Raw genomic sequence first — 16,720 nt, forward strand, 5'->3', positions numbered from 1 at the left:
CTCTGAGAGGACAAGTGAGGAGTGCTAGGCCTGGGGACAGGGTTGAGGGCGGTCAGGGCCCCATAGAGGCGGCGCCAGTCCGGCGGCTGGGAAGGAGCAGGAACGGGTGTGGGCTGCAGGGCCCAGCAGAGAGGGCCATACCACTGGCCCCCGTCCTGCCTGACACGCGTCATCCCATTCTGTGCCCTCTGAGAGTGCCAGCCACATTGGCATGCCCCAGCTTTGTGAAGGTATTGCTCAGATTTCCCACAGGAAGAGTGGACAGATACATGGCTTTGGGTTTGAGGCCCAGAGTCACAGCACGCCGTGTGGAAGATAAGTCTTCTAATACTTTTTCCTCTGCCCTCAGCACAGCTGTTTTAGGTGAATCTTTGAAACGGTGCAGTTGTGGGCTGGGCCCATCGCCTCGCCCAGCAGAGCGTGGACGCTGGTAGTTGGAGAGAGGATGAGTCTGTGTGGCAGGACAGCACGTTCTGGAGGGACAGGGGGTGCGGGGCCTCATCCCTGAGAGAGGATGGCAAGGGGCCTGGGTGGGCTCTGATGGCCGTCCTTGTGTCGGGGCACCACTGGGCCATCAGGAGAGCGAAGCTATATTTAGAAGAAGACTGCTGTGCGTAGACACGGGCAGCTGCGCTGACACGCCGCTCCCTGTTCATGCGGCTCAGGCCCCGGCACCAGGGGCGTGGGGGGCGCCCTGAGCACCCGGAGCCCTGCGTGTGGCAGCTTGTGCCTTGCTCACTGGACTTGGGAATCCTGATACTGGATTTGAGCAGTGGTCACGGAACCAACATGTGGCTAAAAGAGATCCTTCTGCTGCAGGTCACTGGCTCTTGACACAGTGCAGCGTCATGAGTGGTTCTAGAGTCAAAGAAGCAGAAAAGCACATGTAGCACAAGAATCTGGATGGCGCCCTGCCTTTGGGCAGCGGGCTCGTAGAGAACCTTCAGGGAACGGGGAGGCAGTCTGAACGTGGGCTTCTAGTACATTCATTTTCTTAGGTGTGGCAATCGTGGTTGTGTGATTTTGAGAGACTCACACCTGTGTGTAGTAGCGAGTGCCCTGCGTCCCCCGTGGGAGGGGCCGGAGGAGCCGCACAGCCGGGTGTAGGTCAGTGTTGAGGGTGCGCTATACTCTTCTCTCTGTTGTTGTGTATTTTAAAAATTTCCATACTAAAAGCATTTAAGAAGATTTCTGCTAAGAAACTGCGGAGTGAAGAAAATAGTGAAAATGCAGGCAAGTGAAGGAGAGAGTGGCCGAGCCGGCCCCCTGCTGTGGGCGCGGTGCCAAGCAGAGCGCAGCGGGCCTGAGACGTTGGCCGGGGCCAAAAGTACCAAAAAGTAATGGGAGTAGATTTAAATCTTCTGCGACTAATGGTGAACGCTTCCCTAAGAAGATATCATGCCTAAGAATAGTAGCTAGATAATAGAAAAGCCTCACAGCAAGACGTTTAAAAATGTTTATTTCATCTACATCTTGTCCAACTTTTTCTTCTGTTTATTTACTTTTTTGAGACAGTGTCACTTTGTTGTCTGGGCTCGAGGGTCCGTGGGTCATCCCAGCTCACAGCAACCTCAACCTCCTGGGCTCAAGCAATCCTACTGCCTCAGCCTCCCGAGTAGCTGGGGTTACAGGCGTACACCACCATGCCCAGCTAATTTTTTCTATATGTATTTTTCGTTGTCCATATAGTTTCTTTCTATTTTTAGTAGAGACGGGGTCTTGCTCTTGCTCAGGCTGGTCTCGAACTCCTGAACTCAAACGATCCACCCTCCTCAGCCTCCCAGAGTGCTAGTATTACAGGCGTGAGCCACTGCAGCCAGCCTTTTTTTTCGTAACGTATTACATTATGGGGTTGGCACAATGGTGCATGAATATTATATACGTATTTATTATGCATATATACATTTTAAATTTGGAGTTCATTCCCCACAGGGGTCCTGTGAGGCTTGGGGGTCGAGCTCTCTGGCCTTTCCCCTGGGTCCATAACAAGCCTGTGAGCTCTACCCTGGGGTGCTGAGACCCTGCACGTCCTGGTGTGCCTTGGAGACGGAGCTGCCGCCAAAGGATATAAGGCCAGTGTTTTTATAACATTTGTGCAGAAAATTTGAAAAACAATTAGAGATCCTTATTGTCTAGAGAGAATCATTGACATTTCCTGCAATGGGCCTCCCATCCTTGCTGCCAACAGTATCACTCTGATTTTTGGTTATTTATACTTGATATTTATTTGAAAACAAAAAAGTGGAAACACATGGTGTATGTTAGTGTGTCTGTGTGTTGTGTAACTTGCTCATTGAAGATTCACTCAATGCCTTTGCCCGTTTGTCCCCGTGTCTCTGCACACACACCGCTGGGCTCACCCGTGCCACTGGGTGGCTGAGACCAGCAGGTGCGTGACTTGGAGCCTTCTTTCCTCCTGGGCTTCTTTTCAGATGTGGCCAGTCCTCTGTGGTCTCCGTCTTCCTTGCCTTGGTGCCAGACCCAAGTGGGGACATGACCGTGTTGTGGGGCCTGGCCTGTGAGGTCGGCAGACAGGGCTGCAGACCCTGGGTCCTTTCGGTCAGCAGGGAGGGAGGGGCCGGGCCGGTCCAGCAGCTGCTGGAAGGCGCAGTGCAGAGACCCTGCCCGCTGGGCGAGGTGACCCTCAGGTTGGAATGGGGTTAGCTGGGGTCAGGCCGCAGTTCCCAGAGGGAAGCCAGCCCCAGAGTGGGGTGGCTGCCTCCATCGCGGGTCGTCGGAGGATGCGGGCCCCGTGCAGGCTTCATCTGTGGGTGCTGAAGCGGCAGGACAGGAAGGGGAGGTCTTTGTGGTTCATAACAGTGAGTGAGGGCTCCTACCCCAGGAACACATCTGGCCTGGGGAGGCTTCTCCCACGCTAAGGGAGCAGGGGGCTGGCACAGGTGGCTGCTGAGGTGTGAGCAGGAGACCTTGTGGCAGAGGCGGTTGGGTGGCATCCAGATGCCCTCACATGTCAGGCTTGGGGGCCTGTGGATGGCGACAGCCCAGCCCGAGGTGCCCTGCGGCACTGTGCCATGCAGCTCCCGTGTCAACTGACGGCAGGGGTGTCGGGAAACTTGCTGTCACCCTGTCAAGCCGAGGACTGACTCTGCCGTGGTGGCAGTTGAGGGGTTTCGGAGAAGGGCACTGCAGACGGGAGGTGGAACGATGCATGCAGTGGCTTCTGGTGGCCAGCCGGGGTCCTGCACTGCCTTCCTCCAGGACGGGGTCCTTCAGGAAGAGCAGGATGTTGGGGTGGGGACCTGGGGTTGTCCAGGAGGCATTGGCAGGCCCAGGAGAAAAATCTTCAGGGGTCGTCACCAGTGAAGGACAGTCATCCTCCTGGCTCCTCTTACACCTGACACCATTTCACATACATCCAGGATCTTGTCACTTGTCACCAACCTCACAGCCCCCACCTGGACCTGACGCCCTGATTGTCACTCACCTGACTGCCCACCTGGCTCCAGTCCCGTCTCCTCACATGACCACCAGAGGGTCCTTTCCTCCCCTGCTCCCGCAGTTCCCGTTTCTCATGGCAGCCACAGTCCCACTGAGGCCAGCAGCTCCCTCACTGCCCTCACCCCCACACCCCGGTCTTGTCACCAGCCCTGCAGCTGCCTCCCTCTCTGCCCGCTCTGCGAGTCCAGCAGCTTCCGGGCAGATGCTCTGCACACGTGTTGAGGCAGCCGGCTGCCAGGACAGGAGTGTGTCTTTTTTTTTTCCCCAGTATATTACAGGGGTACAAATGTTTTGGTTACGTGATTTGCTTTTGTGCAGTTTGAGTCAAAGTTACAAGTGTGCGCATCACCCAGGTAGCGAGCATTGTACTCCTTGGGTGTGAATTTGCCCAACCCCCTCCCACCTGCTTGGTTTCCGTTGAGTTTTACTACCACACGTGCACATGGGTGTTGATCAGTTAGCTCCAACTAATCCTCCAACTAATTAGTTCCTCAACTGCGTGTGGCTCAGCAGGGCCATGGCACAGTCCTGCGTGAACCTCATTTGACCAGTTGTCTGAGCCACCCTCTGACGTGGCTCTTCCGTGGGCTGGGCAGCTTTTGGGAGTGGATACTGGGTCCCAGAACTGTGCCCTGAGAGGTCACTTGTGGCCTTGGTTGAGCTTTGCCGTCATGCTCATGCGCTGTAGTTGTGCTCATGAGGTCTGGCCTGGCAAATAGCTTCAGCGCTGAGGATTTATTTGTTTTTGAAGTTTGGGAGGAGCCTGTTCATTTCTCAGCCCGTGAGACAAGAAGCGAAGTAATAAAATAGTTTTTAAAAGGGGAGGATGGCCACCCAGGCGAAGGGTTGCCTGGGGAAGTGAGGGTATCCATGGGTGCAGGGCCTGGCTGGGAAGCGGGGAGCCTGCGGGAAAGGTGGGTGGCGGTACACGGCGTGCTGGTGGCCGCAGCACTCTCAGCAGTGGAGATGAGACATCTCCAGAGAGCCGGCCTCTTCCCTGCCTGCCTCCCGCCATCTGATGCACACAGTCGAGGCAGGCGGGACGCTGGGGCCTGGGTGTCCCTGGGAGAGGGAACACAGCTGTCATGGTGGCTGCTGCCAGCCAGGGACAGGCCTTGCAGGCCTTGGTGCCTTGTGAGAGCAGCCCTCCTGCTCCTGTCACGGTGCCATGTCTGCGGGCCTGGGACAGGCTGCCTCCAGACTTGGGTCTTGTGGTCTGCAAGCTCTTTGGTTGATGGTCACATCTGATGCCATGGTCCCCTTGCGGATGCACGTGACTCATCTGCTGACGTTAGGTGTGTCTGCCCCCGCCCCCAGGCTCCTCGGAGGTGTTCCTGCCCCCAGACCCCATCTTCGCCTCGGCCATGTCTGAGAACGACAACGTGTTCTGTGCCCAGCTCCAGTGCTTCCACTTCCCCACCCTGCGGCACCACGACCTCCACAGCTGGCATGCTGAGAGCTGCTACGAGAAGTCTTCGTTCCTGTGTAAAAGAAGTAAGTCCCCTGGAGGGCGCTGGGCCCTGGGGTCACCTCGAGTGGACTCTGACCGTGAGGAGCTCTGAGGCAGAGTCGCTTTTGTGGTGTTGCAGCAGACGCCCGTCACCGGCTCACACCTTGATCTAGGGCGTGGGCCCAGCTGGGCTGTCTGCAGCTCTGTGGCCAGGTGGCTGGTCGGCATCTCTGAGCCCACGGATCTTTCCTGGGATGGAGACCATATACCTTCCTTGTTTTGGTGCCATTAGGCGATCAAATGGGAACAGTGACCAAGGGACCTGCCAATCCCATGGCATCTGTGGAGCATCTGAGTCCATCGGTCACCTCTGTCCACTGTCTGCGGATCCTTCTGCGACCCTTCTCTCCGCATCTCTGTCTGCCTTGTCTGGTCTGCTCCTCCTTTCCTGGGTCTGTCCCTGTCCCTCTGCCAACCCACTCACTCAGATTCCATGTCAAGGTCTTACTCAGCTTCTGGGGCTCAAGGTGTGGCTGTGCCCACTGGGGCAGGGCCACCTGTGCTGACACGGGAGCCTGGGCTCAGCACCACTCGTTTCTGTGCGTCTGAGTTGCCTGCCGGACTCCATTCGGGCCCTGGGCTCCGTCGGCCCTGGCAGCACCGCACTGCGGCCACGGCAGCGTCCCGGCGAGCGCTGGCCCCAGCTGTGCTGACGCCCCCACCTTGTCTGTGACTATTTTGTTGCCTGTTCTTGGCCCTTTTCTCGTCTATGTGAATTTTAGGATGAATTTTCTGAATTCCCTTATTCTTTCAGTTTGTGGATTTTGGTAGATTTTCTGTTTATAGGGGGTTGTTTCTTCTTTCAAGTCTTTGACTGTTATTTCTTTACCCCCCGCCCCCCCCGTATTAACTTTTCTCACTGAGTTCTCCAGTTCAGTGTCAATTAGAAATGGTGGTAGTGAGCATTCTTGTTTCCTCAACTTAATGAGAACGCTTTTAGTGTGTTCTGTGTGTCCTAATGCGTTCTGCAGGGTTTCAGAACACGCCTTTGTGAAGTTAAGGAAGCATCCTTCTATTCCCACTTTGTTGGGAATATATATGTTACAAAAATGTATCGGTTTTTATTAAATGCTTTTTGGCATTTATTGGGTTGATACGGTTTTTCTTTAATCTGTTCATTTATTATTTTACATTAATAGATTTTATGATGTTAAACCATCTCCATGGGTTTTGTATTAATATATACATCTCATATTGCTAGATTTGGTTTGCTGATATTCTAGTTAGAATTTTTGAAACCCTTTTAACAAGTGAGCTTGGCCTGTTACTTTCCTTTTCTGTACTCTGCTTGACACGTGTTTGTTAGGGACAGGGTCTCACTGTGCTGCCAAGTGCAGTGGCCGCTCACAGGCTCCACTATGGCACACCGCAGCCCGGAGCACCAGGGCCCAGGCGGTCCTTCTGCCTCAGCCTCCCGACAAATGGGACTACAGTGACTCTTTTTTTGTATCACATTTGTATTAGTTTTATGAAGTGAGTTGGGAAACATTCTCTTTTACCGTTCTCCAAATCCGTTTGTATAAGTTGGAGATAATCTTATCCTGCAGTGTTTGATAGACCCCCCCTTATCAGACCATTTAGGCCTGGGGGACGGAGGCTCCCATAAATTGTTATTTAGTTACAATTTCGAACTTAAGGAAAATTTGCAAGAATAGTACAAGGCACCTCCTCTCAGATGCCCTTTACACAAACTCACCAGTTACCCTGTTTCTGTTTTGACACATGTGCTTTATCATTTACTCTGTCTGCATATTTGTTTTGAATCATTTGAGTGTAAACTGCAGACATTGTGGACCTTGAGCCTTAAATACTTTAGTGTATATTTCCTAAGAATAAGGACACTCCCTTATGTACCCACAGTTAGTTGGATCAAAATGTGAACACTTCACATGGATACAATACCATACAATAACCCACAATCCATTATTCTCCCTCCAGTTTTGTCAGCTGTTCCGATAACATACATATATATATATATTGGAGACAGGGTCTCTCTGTCACCCTGGCTAGAGTGCTGTGGCATCATCATAGCTCACTGCAACCTCAAACTCCTGAGCTAAAGTGATCCTCCTGCCTCACCCTCCTGAGTAACTGGGACTACAGGTGTGTGCCACCATGCCCAACTGATTTTTTCTGTTTTCAGTAGAGACGGGGTTTTGCTCTTGCTCAGGTCTCGAATTCCTGACCTCTAGCAATCCTCCTGCCTTGGCCTCCCAAAGTGCTAGGATTACAGGTATGAGCCACTGTGCCCAGCCCCAATAATATTCTTTATAGCTGTTTTTTTCCTGGTCCAGGATCCAGTCCAGAATCATGCATTGCATCTAGTTGTCATGTCTCAAGCCTCCTTTTTGTCCGTCAGTTTGAGTAATTTCTGTTTACCTGTCTCAGATTTATTAATTCTTTCCTCGGCTGTGTCACATCTACTTATGAGCCCATTGAAGACATTCTTCATCTGTTGTGTTCATTTTGCCTGTGTTTTTCAATTTCTGGGATTTGTTGGATTCTTTGTTATAGTTTCCATCTCTCTGCTGAATTTCCCGTCTGATATTATGTATTGTCTACTGTTTCCATTGGAGCCTTTGACATATTAATCATAGTTATTTTAAATACTTTGTAGTTAGTTCCTTCATCTGTGTCATGTCCGAGTCTAGTTTTGTTGATGGTTTTGTCTCTAGAGCATGGTGCTTTTTTCTGATCTTGTCGTTGAAAATTGGACATCCTGTGTGGAACGATAAAGACGTCGCTCAGTAGTTTTGGTGCTTGCAAATCGCTACACCTTTCCTTCCACTAGGCCTTTGGTGTGGGGTGGTCTTTAGCACGGTAAGAGGGTGTTAATCTGGGCGAGGATTGGGTTGTGCTTGGGGCTGTTGGTGTGTGGTTGCCCTCAGTGCACCCCAGGCTTCGCATTCAGTAGATGCCTTCCTTGCATTTGGAGCGAGGCTGGTTTGCCAGAGGGTTTTTCTTAATGTCTGCTCCACCCTTTACTTTAGGTCATCCCTTTGGGCCACATCTCAAGAGTTTGTCGCTTATAAGTCTTCTAACAGCAGTCAACCGTGTGACTCGAGGTTTGTTAACCTGCTGGTGGTGGGGCTGGTGTTCCGATGACACCCCAGCCTCAGGCAGGCCCACTGCCCTGGGTCTCCCCCTCCTCCAGGTGGAGTTGGGTCCAGAACACAGGTTTTTCACCAGGGCCCTAAAGGTTCCTTGTGCTCTGATTGGAGGCGGGTTGCCAAAACAGGACAGTTTTGGTGATTTGTTTGGGGAGCATATTTGGCTTTCTCTGGTGGGTTTTGAGCTGAAAGTGTGAACACAAAATAGGGAAGCTGGTGGTCACTGACCAGATCCTGACTGCCCTGGGCTGGTCGCTGCAGCCGTGGGTCATTATGAAGCAGAAAAGCTCTGTACATGGAACCACATGGCATGTAACCTTTGGAGGTTTGCCTTTTTTACTCATAATTCCCTGCATAGTCATCCAAATTACTACTTACATCAATAATTTGCTCCTTTTTGTTGCTGAGTAGCATTTCATGTTTTTGTTCATAGTTTAACCATTCACCTGTTGGAGGACATCTGGGCTGATTCCAGTTTTTGGCTATTACAGTGAAAGCTACTGGGAACATTTGCATTACAGGTTTTTGTGCAAACATAAGTTTTCATTTTTCTGGGATAAATGCCCAGGATTGCAGTTGCTGGGTTTGTCAGTACACAAGCAGACTGTTTCGGAGTGGCTGTGCTGTTTCTCGCTCCCACCAGCCATGCATGAGTGATCTAGTGTCCCCACATCCTCCCAGCACTTGTTGTTTTCACTGTTGTCCATTGAGTCCTTCTGTTAGGTATGTAGTAGTAGCTCCTTGTGATTTTAATTTGCATTTCCCTGAGGCTGTTGCTGTTAAAACCTTTTCATGTGCTTATCTGCCACCTGTATATTCTCTTTGGAGAAATATCTGTTCATGTCATTTGTCCGTTTTTTTCTTTGCATCATTTTCCTTACTGCTGTGTTTTGAGAGTCCTTTATGAATTCTAGATACCAGTCCTTTGTCATATATGCGACCGTATTTTCCCTAGTGTGTGGCTCGTCTTCATCCTCTTCACATGAGCTTTCACCAAACAAAAGTTTTTAGTTTCGATAAAGTCTTAGTTATCAGTTTTTCCTTTTAGGGTCGTTCTTTTGGTGTCAAGTCCAAGTATTCTGCCTGGTCTTATGTTCTGAAGAAAGTTTCTCCTAGGTTTTTTTCCTAAAAGTTTTATAGTTTTATATTTTATTTTTAATTCTGTGATGTATTTTGAATTAATCTTTTAAAATAAGATATGAGATTTAGGTCAAAGTTCTTTAGTCCAATATAGCTTTGCTCCCACAGCCAACTTTGTGCTTTTATTAGCAAACGTATCACACATGTGTTCTATTTCTATATGTCATAGACCCAACACTACATTATATGTATATTATTTTATACAGTTGCTTTTTAAATCAGTTAAGAGAATAAAGGAGAAAAAATAGGCATTTATGCTTTGATTTATAATTACATAATTACCTTTACTGGTGCTTTTTGTTTTTTTGTGTGTATTTGAATTATGATCTGGTGTCACTTGCTTTTAGCCTGAAGAAGTTCCTTTGGCATCTCTTGTAAGGCAAGTGTCTGCAAGCAACAAATTCTCTTAGTTTTTGCCTGTCTGGGAAAGTATTTTGTTTTCCTTTTTGAAAGATAGCTTTGCTGGATGTGGATTCTTTTTTTTTTTTGAGACAGTGTCACTCTGTTGCCCAGGCTAGAGTGCCGTGGCGTCAGCCTCACTCACAGCAACCTCAAACTCCTGGGCTCAAGCAATCCTCCTGCCTCAGCCTCCTGAGTAGCTGGGACTACAGGCATGTGCCACCATGCCCGGCTATTTTTTCTGTATTTTTCTGTATTTTTAGTTGTTTTTTTTCTATTTTTAGTAGAGATGGGATCTCGCTCTTGCTCAGGCTGGTCTCGAACTCCTGAGCTCAAACGATCCGCTCGCCTCGGCCTCCCAGAGTGCTAGGATTACGGGCATGAGCCACTGCACCTGGCCAAGATGTGGATTCTTGGTTGCAGTTTTCTCTGAGCACTTTGAATATATCATTCCACTGTATCTGGCCTCTGTTGTTTCTGCTGGGAAGTCCATTGTTAATCTTATTGGGGTTCCCTTACAAGTAATAAGTCATCTTCTATTTCCTGTTTTTAAGGTTTTCCTCCTTATCTTTGACTTTCAACATTTTTACTGTGATGCACCAGTTTGCGAATCCTTTACATTTATCTTCCTGGAAGTTTGTTGAGCTTCTGGATGTGTAGGTTTTTGTTTTTCAATGAATTTGGGTGGTTTTCAGCTATTATTTCCTCCACTGTTTTTCTAATCCTTTCTGTCTCTGCTCTCCTTCTGGCGCTCCCATTTCACAAGTGTTGATGTGCTTTAGTGTCCCGTGTTTCCCTGAGAGCTCTGTTCATTTTCTTCATTGTTTTTTCTGTTTTAGCAGGGAATAATTTTTTGTGAGTTTTCTTGCCCTGGAGGTTTCTGACCACATGAATAACATAGATTTGACCCCAATCTTAAGGGAGGCACAGACTTGTGGTTGTAAAATTTCTGAAGACTCTTATTCCAGACATCTCCACACCATTTATTGGAGACTGGAACAAGCTTCCTTCTCATGTCCCTTTGCCTGTCACTGAGCATGTGTCCCTTTGAGGCCCCCCTCATCCTCACCCCCGCCCCCAGGCATCTGTCATGCCTGCCGACCCGCTGAGGGCTCTGGCTTTGCCGTTCCTCTTACTCTAGTCCTAGGTCAGATCTGTACAGAGTCTCCTGTGTGTGGTTCAGGTACAATGGACCTTCGTCCCAGGCAGAGCTGGCAGCTTCCTTGGAGACTTATTTGAGATGCATTGTGATTTTAAAACAGTTAATATTCACAACAGCTGCATCTTAGAATTGAGGAAGTCCCGTAAGTAAACTATTTAGGCAACTTCAAAGCAAAAACTTCTTCAGGGACGTTCACCCAGGAGTCTGGCATTCTCTTCCATCCTGGCTCTCTGGGGCTCTGGGGCCTACACCTACCCTGGCCAGGTGTTCTTTGTAGTGACCACTCTCAGACCACCTCTCTCTGTGTCGCGGGACAGATTTACATCGTTCCAGCAGTGGGCAGACTCTTAAACACGATCTGGCCAAATCCTCAGTTTCCCTGTTTGCCCGCCAGGCCCAAGTAGGGAGGGTCTGGGCTCTCTTTCCTGGTTACACATACAGCTGTACACATGTGTGCTCGTTACAGGTCAAACATGTGTCGACATCAAGGACAATGTGGTGGACGAAGGGTTCTACTTCACCCCCAAGGGGGACGACCCGTGCCTGAGCTGCACCTGCCACGGCGGGGAGCCTGAGATGTGTGTGGCCGCCCTCTGCGAGCGGCCCCAGGGCTGCCAGCAGTACCGCAAGGACCCCAAAGAGTGCTGCAAGTTCATGTGTCTGGACCCAGGTGAGACTCTTGCTGGGGGGTGACAAGGAGGCTCCCCACTCAGGACTGGATGCTAGATGTCCTTCACTTCATTGGTGGTGGGACTCACGAGAGCTCGTGGCATGTGGTGCAGCAGCAGTGGCATCATTTGCTCACAGCGCTGTCTCGGAGGCTTTGATGCTGCTACTCAAATGGGTGTGTCTCCTGTCACTTTCAAGGTGCCTCATTCCCATTCTCAGGTAACACGTTCACAAGTGAACGTGAACTTGAGTGTGGCTGGCTGTCCACAAGTCAGCTGGAACTGATGGTTTCAAAGCTGTTGTTGCCTCTCTTTAAGACTCAGAGCTAGAATTTATCTTCATGTTTGAGCTCTTCCTGTTTTTTAGTATGATAATATAGAGGGTAGTGACAATTGGCATTGCTTATAGTCATCGATTTTTACTATTAGATTCTTCAAGAAAACGATTAACTATTATCCTCAGTTTCAAGGCAAGACACCTCAGTAGGTGGTGCTTTAAGATGGACACTGCAAGGAATCTGGTCTTGGACTAGCCCGCTCCCTTCCACATGCAATAAAAGAGGACCTGGTGGGATCTTGCTATCTGGGCCTGTTAGCAACCCACTGAACTCCATGTGGCATGCCTCATCCTGCACACCAGTGCAGCTGCCAGCTCTGGTGATCTCAAGGGAAGGAGATCAGATCTCAAGGGAAATGTAAATCAGAAGTGTGAATTTGTTTCTTTCTTGGGTGCCACAGTGTGAGAATAGCAGGGCAAGGACTTGTGGAAGCCCCTTGGCTCTTGGGTCCCGCAGAAGAGCAGTGTGGGCAGGGTGTGGTGGCGTCTTCTTGCCCCAGGGCCCTGTGGAAGAGAGACTGCCCGGAATGCAGCTGGGGTGTGAGGGATTCAACAAGAGCTGTCCCTTCGGGGAGTGTTGTCCACGTCCCTCCGCACCAGAGAGGCTGCTGGGTAGGAGAACAGAGTTATCCTCCTGAGGCTGGGCAGTGGTAGGCACTTAGGCATATGTACCATCAGATGTGTGCCATTAACTGCAGTGAGCAGAGAGGCCACATTTGCAGCCTAGCCCACCAGAGGACACAGAGCTAGAGGTGGGAGAGGTGCCACTCAGGCCCCATCCCACAGGCAGACAGTGTTCTGCGTGTGCAGGGTGTGTATGTGCGGCTGTGGGGAGCACTGAGGGGCTGCTCACCGAATTTCCCATGCCCCAGCCTCATTACCCCAGACCTCCAGCTCATTTTCCATCTGTGGGAGCCAAACTCTGTTCACAAGCCATGTCCCCTGGATTCCTGGTTCCATTTCTCAGGAGTCTACCAGTGCTGCCTTGCCACTCTGTCCAAGCTTTGTAAGAATGACCAGACATATGCAAGGATGACCTGTCTGTGGGCACGTGTGGCCTAGGGAGCCTGCCCAGCCCTGAGGACTGCTCGGCAGAGCGGGGCCCTCAGCGTGTCTGGGCAGGCCTAGAGCTGCTGCAGTCTGCTCTGCTGCGCAGCCAGAGTAGCTCAGCCTGGCGCACTGTCCCCACGCTGTGACCACACTCCTGTGCTCCTGGCTGTCTCCCAGAGCCCTTCTCCTGGGAAGTGCCCATATTACATCAAGAACGGAGATACTGCCATTGAGACTTTGGGAACAGGATCTCCAGTGTTAAGCTTCAGAGTATCCCTTCCAACAAGGCAAGAATGTCTGCTCTTCCATTCTCTTCATTGTTATACTCGAGGTCAAAGCCAGTGGCAGAAGGCAAGAAGAAATGAAAAGGCATCCAGACCAGAGGGGAAGAAATGAAGTCATCTCTCTTTGCAAATGACATGATTGCATAGAATATCCCAAAGAATCTAAAGTTAGGGAAAGTTAGTTGAATTAATAAATGTGATTAGTAGCGTCTCCAGATATAAGATCAGCATACAAAAATCTACTGTATTTATATAATCTACCTGTCATAGTTAGAAATTGAAATTTTAAGAAAGCACCGGCCGGGCGCGGTGGCTCACACCTGTAATCCTAACCCTCTGGGAGGCCGAGGCAGGTGGATCGCTCGAGGTCAGGAGTTTGAGACCAGCCTGAGCGAGACCCCATCTCTACTAAAAAAATAGAAAGACATTATCTGGCCAACTAAAAATATATATAGAAAAAAATTAGCTGGGCATGGTGGTGCCTGTAGTCCCAGCTACTCGGGAGGCTGAGGCAGGAGGATCGCTTAAGCCCAGGAGTTTCAGGTTGTTGTGAGCTAGGCTGACGCCACGGCACTCACTCTAGCCCAGGCAACAGAGTGAGACTCTGTCTCAAAAAAAAAAAAAAAAAAAAGAAAGTACCATTTATAATAGCACCAAAAACATGAAATACTTAGTTATAAATCATATAAAATATGTGTACATTTTTTCTGTTTGCTGCAAACTAAAAAACTGGTGAAAAAAGTCAAAGGCTTAAATAAAAGGAAAGATATACCATGTTCATGGATTAGGGGGCTCAGTATCATTAGGAGGTTAATTCTTCCCAAATTGTAGATTCAGTGTAATCTCAACCAAAATTTCAGCAGACTTTTTTGTAGGCACTGACAAGCTGAGTATAAAATTATATGGAAAGGCAAAGGAGTTAGTATAGCCAAAATAGTTTTTAAAAGAAAGAAGTTGGAAGATTGATGCCACCCGACTTATGACTTACTGGACAGCCATAGTTAACCAGAACAGTTTGGTGTTGATGAAAGAATAGACGCACAGATTGCTGGAACAGACTAGTCCAGAAACAGCCCCACACCATATGGTCAAATGATTTTTGACAAAGGTGCAAAGGCAGTTCACTAGGAAAAGGATAGTCTTTCAACAAATGGTGCTGGGACAGTTCGACATCCATATGCAAAGAATAAGAACCTTACACCTCCTACTGTATTTAAAATGTACTCTAAATGTCATAGACCTAAGTGTAGAACCTTAAGCTGTAAAACTTCTAGAAGAAAACATAGGAGAGAAATCTTTGTGACCATGGGATAGGCAACATTTTTAGCATGGATCCTTAAAATAAAAAATTGATAAATTAGACTTCATTAAAATTGGAAGACACTGTTAAGGAAATGAAAAGACAAGCCGCTGACAGAAGCAGAAAGAGTATCTGCAAAACACAAATCAGGCAAAGGTCTTGTGAACCCAAGGACGTGGCCTCTTTCTGCTCCACCTGCCATCTCTGATAGAGATTTTGAAACTGTTGCCGTGTAACCAAGCTCAGTGAGATGGTGAGTTCCTTGTCACTGGAGCTCTTCATGCACAGGCTGGGCAGCTACCTGGGAGATGGAGTGGTCCAGGCGCCAGATCAAGGGTCAGGCCAGGTGGACTTCAGGGCACCTTCAGCTCCAGCAGTGTCTACCCCAGCAGGATGTGCTCCCTCTCTGGGAACCTAGCAGTAGCTGGGAGACAGAAGATAACCCCGTCCACACTCCCCAGAGCCCCATGGAGGGCCCTGCCATGTTGTGAGTCCCCTGGGACCTCTGGGCCCCTGGCTCTTGGGACAGGCTCTGTTCTTTGTGCCTGACAACAAGTGACTTGGTCCTGTCATGGAGGAATGGCTGGGAACCTTGACCATGTCCTTCGGTTTATTTCAGAACTGATTAAGGGTTAGTCATTGCAAAGGGGCTACTTCTGGGATCTCTGAGCTCGCCTCCAATTAACAGACACCTGGCCAGACCCCGGGGTGATGGACTTTGTCCCACCGACAGGGATGAAATATTCCCTTGGGGCTGAAGGAGGCATCGAGAAAGTGACTGACTGGCATGAGGATGTATCCTTCTCACACGTTAACTGCCCAAGTGTCGTCAGCAGCAAATGGAGCTTTTGCAGCTGCTTTCCAGTCTCGTGGGAGGAGGGCAAGCATGAGCTCCACCATCTGTGGGGACGGGGTGGCCCGAGCCAACAGGAGCAGTGTGAGGACTCTGGAAGTCTGGCCACTCACACGTGGGCTGTGAATTGTCTTGTTGCGGAGGATGTTGTGGAGGTGGGAGTGGCCAGTCCTAGCTCTTCCTGAAGCTCAGCAGGGTCCCTGCCCTTGTGGGGTCCTCTTGCTTCTAGAAGCTGATAGGTCACCATCCCCTGAAGCCTCCCTGGCCTCCACCCTTGGTCTGTGGAGGCAGGCGCTCCTGGGACCACTTCCTGGTTCCATCGTGCTGTGACTTTGTGGAGTTGCCAGTCTCATCGAGGCCACGAGCACGTGGAAACGCGGGCTGCGTTACAGGTGCTCGGCCGGCGCAGCGCTCTCCCTCCACGCGGGCACTGCGCGAGCCATCTCCGCCCCCGCCCGCCGCTCACAGTGAGCACCTGGCAGCCTCAGCGTGCACCGCGCCAGGGTGGGCGTCTCCACCTCGGCCCTGTTGACGTCTTGGACCCAAAACCTTGTGTGGCGGCTGTCACATGCACAGTAGGATGTTGAGCCACACCCCTGGCCTCCGCCTGCTAAATGCCAGTAGCACCTGTCCTCCCAGTGGTGACCACTGAACAGGTGGAAAGACGGGCGGTCCCAGGAGGGCTGAGGAAGGTGCCACAGCTGGAACCTCCAGCTTTCTGGCCTCCAGCTCAGCGGGACCTCAGCCTCCTGGTGCCTCCCTGCGCCCCCCCAGCAAGGCGGTGGCGCCAGTCTGCCCAGCCTCCTGTGCAGTGCGCGGTGTGCCGGCTACGGTGTGGCAGGGGGCCTGGGGGCCCAGCGCCGCGTGCGTGTGCAGTGACAGCTGTCCTCGGGTGTCGGAGCGCTGGTCGCGGCGCATGCTGGGGCTGCGTGTGACCGGGGGCATTTTCTCTGGGGCAGCTTGTTGAGGGTTGAGGTGATGGTGTCACTCCTGGCTGAGGTGGATGCTCATTTGTGAAATGATACCTGAGTTGACCGGCCTTTGTAAGCCTTGTCCCCAGCGGGTGTTGGACACTGCGCCTGCTCCCAGCCCCTGTGCAGCCACCAGCAGGGCCTCGCTGTCCCCGTCTCAGTCCCTCAGTGAGTCGTGGCGCATGCACAGCCTACATACACCCTGTGCTGTCTCTTTCCCCTGCCCGTCACCGCCCCGTCCACTTCATCCTCTGACGCCACATGCACCTCCTCGCTGGCTTCCTGATGCCCCATGCTCCTTCCCTGTGGCCTGCCCTCCCCACAGCAGCTGCCCCAGGCTAAGCTCTGCGGGGAGGATGTCACCCACGCTCTACCCCTGCCAGTGGCTCCCGTCGTGAGACCCCCGCCCACCCAGCCCCGCTCAGTGATAGAGTGGCTGCCTGGCCTCCCCCGGGTCCTTCTCGCTGGGCACCCGAG

The 16,720-nt window shown here is 50.9% G+C and overlaps 1 protein-coding gene across 6 annotated transcripts in view; it reads left to right on the top strand.

Annotated features, from left to right (window-relative positions):
* Positions 1–16,720, top strand: part of DGCR2 (DiGeorge syndrome critical region gene 2) — an 83,085-nt gene that overhangs the window by 60,724 nt on the left and 5,641 nt on the right. For all 6 annotated transcript variants that reach the window (XM_045535210.1, XM_045535211.1, XM_045535213.1 and 3 more), the window contains 2 exons: positions 4,777–4,953; positions 11,247–11,450. In XM_045535210.1, the coding sequence (XP_045391166.1) occupies positions 4,777–4,953; positions 11,247–11,450 (381 nt within the window). The remainder of the gene's footprint in view (positions 1–4,776; positions 4,954–11,246; positions 11,451–16,720) is intronic.

Source organism: Lemur catta, chromosome 21, assembly GCF_020740605.2.
Source record: "Lemur catta isolate mLemCat1 chromosome 21, mLemCat1.pri, whole genome shotgun sequence".
NCBI lineage: Eukaryota > Metazoa > Chordata > Mammalia > Primates > Lemuridae > Lemur > Lemur catta.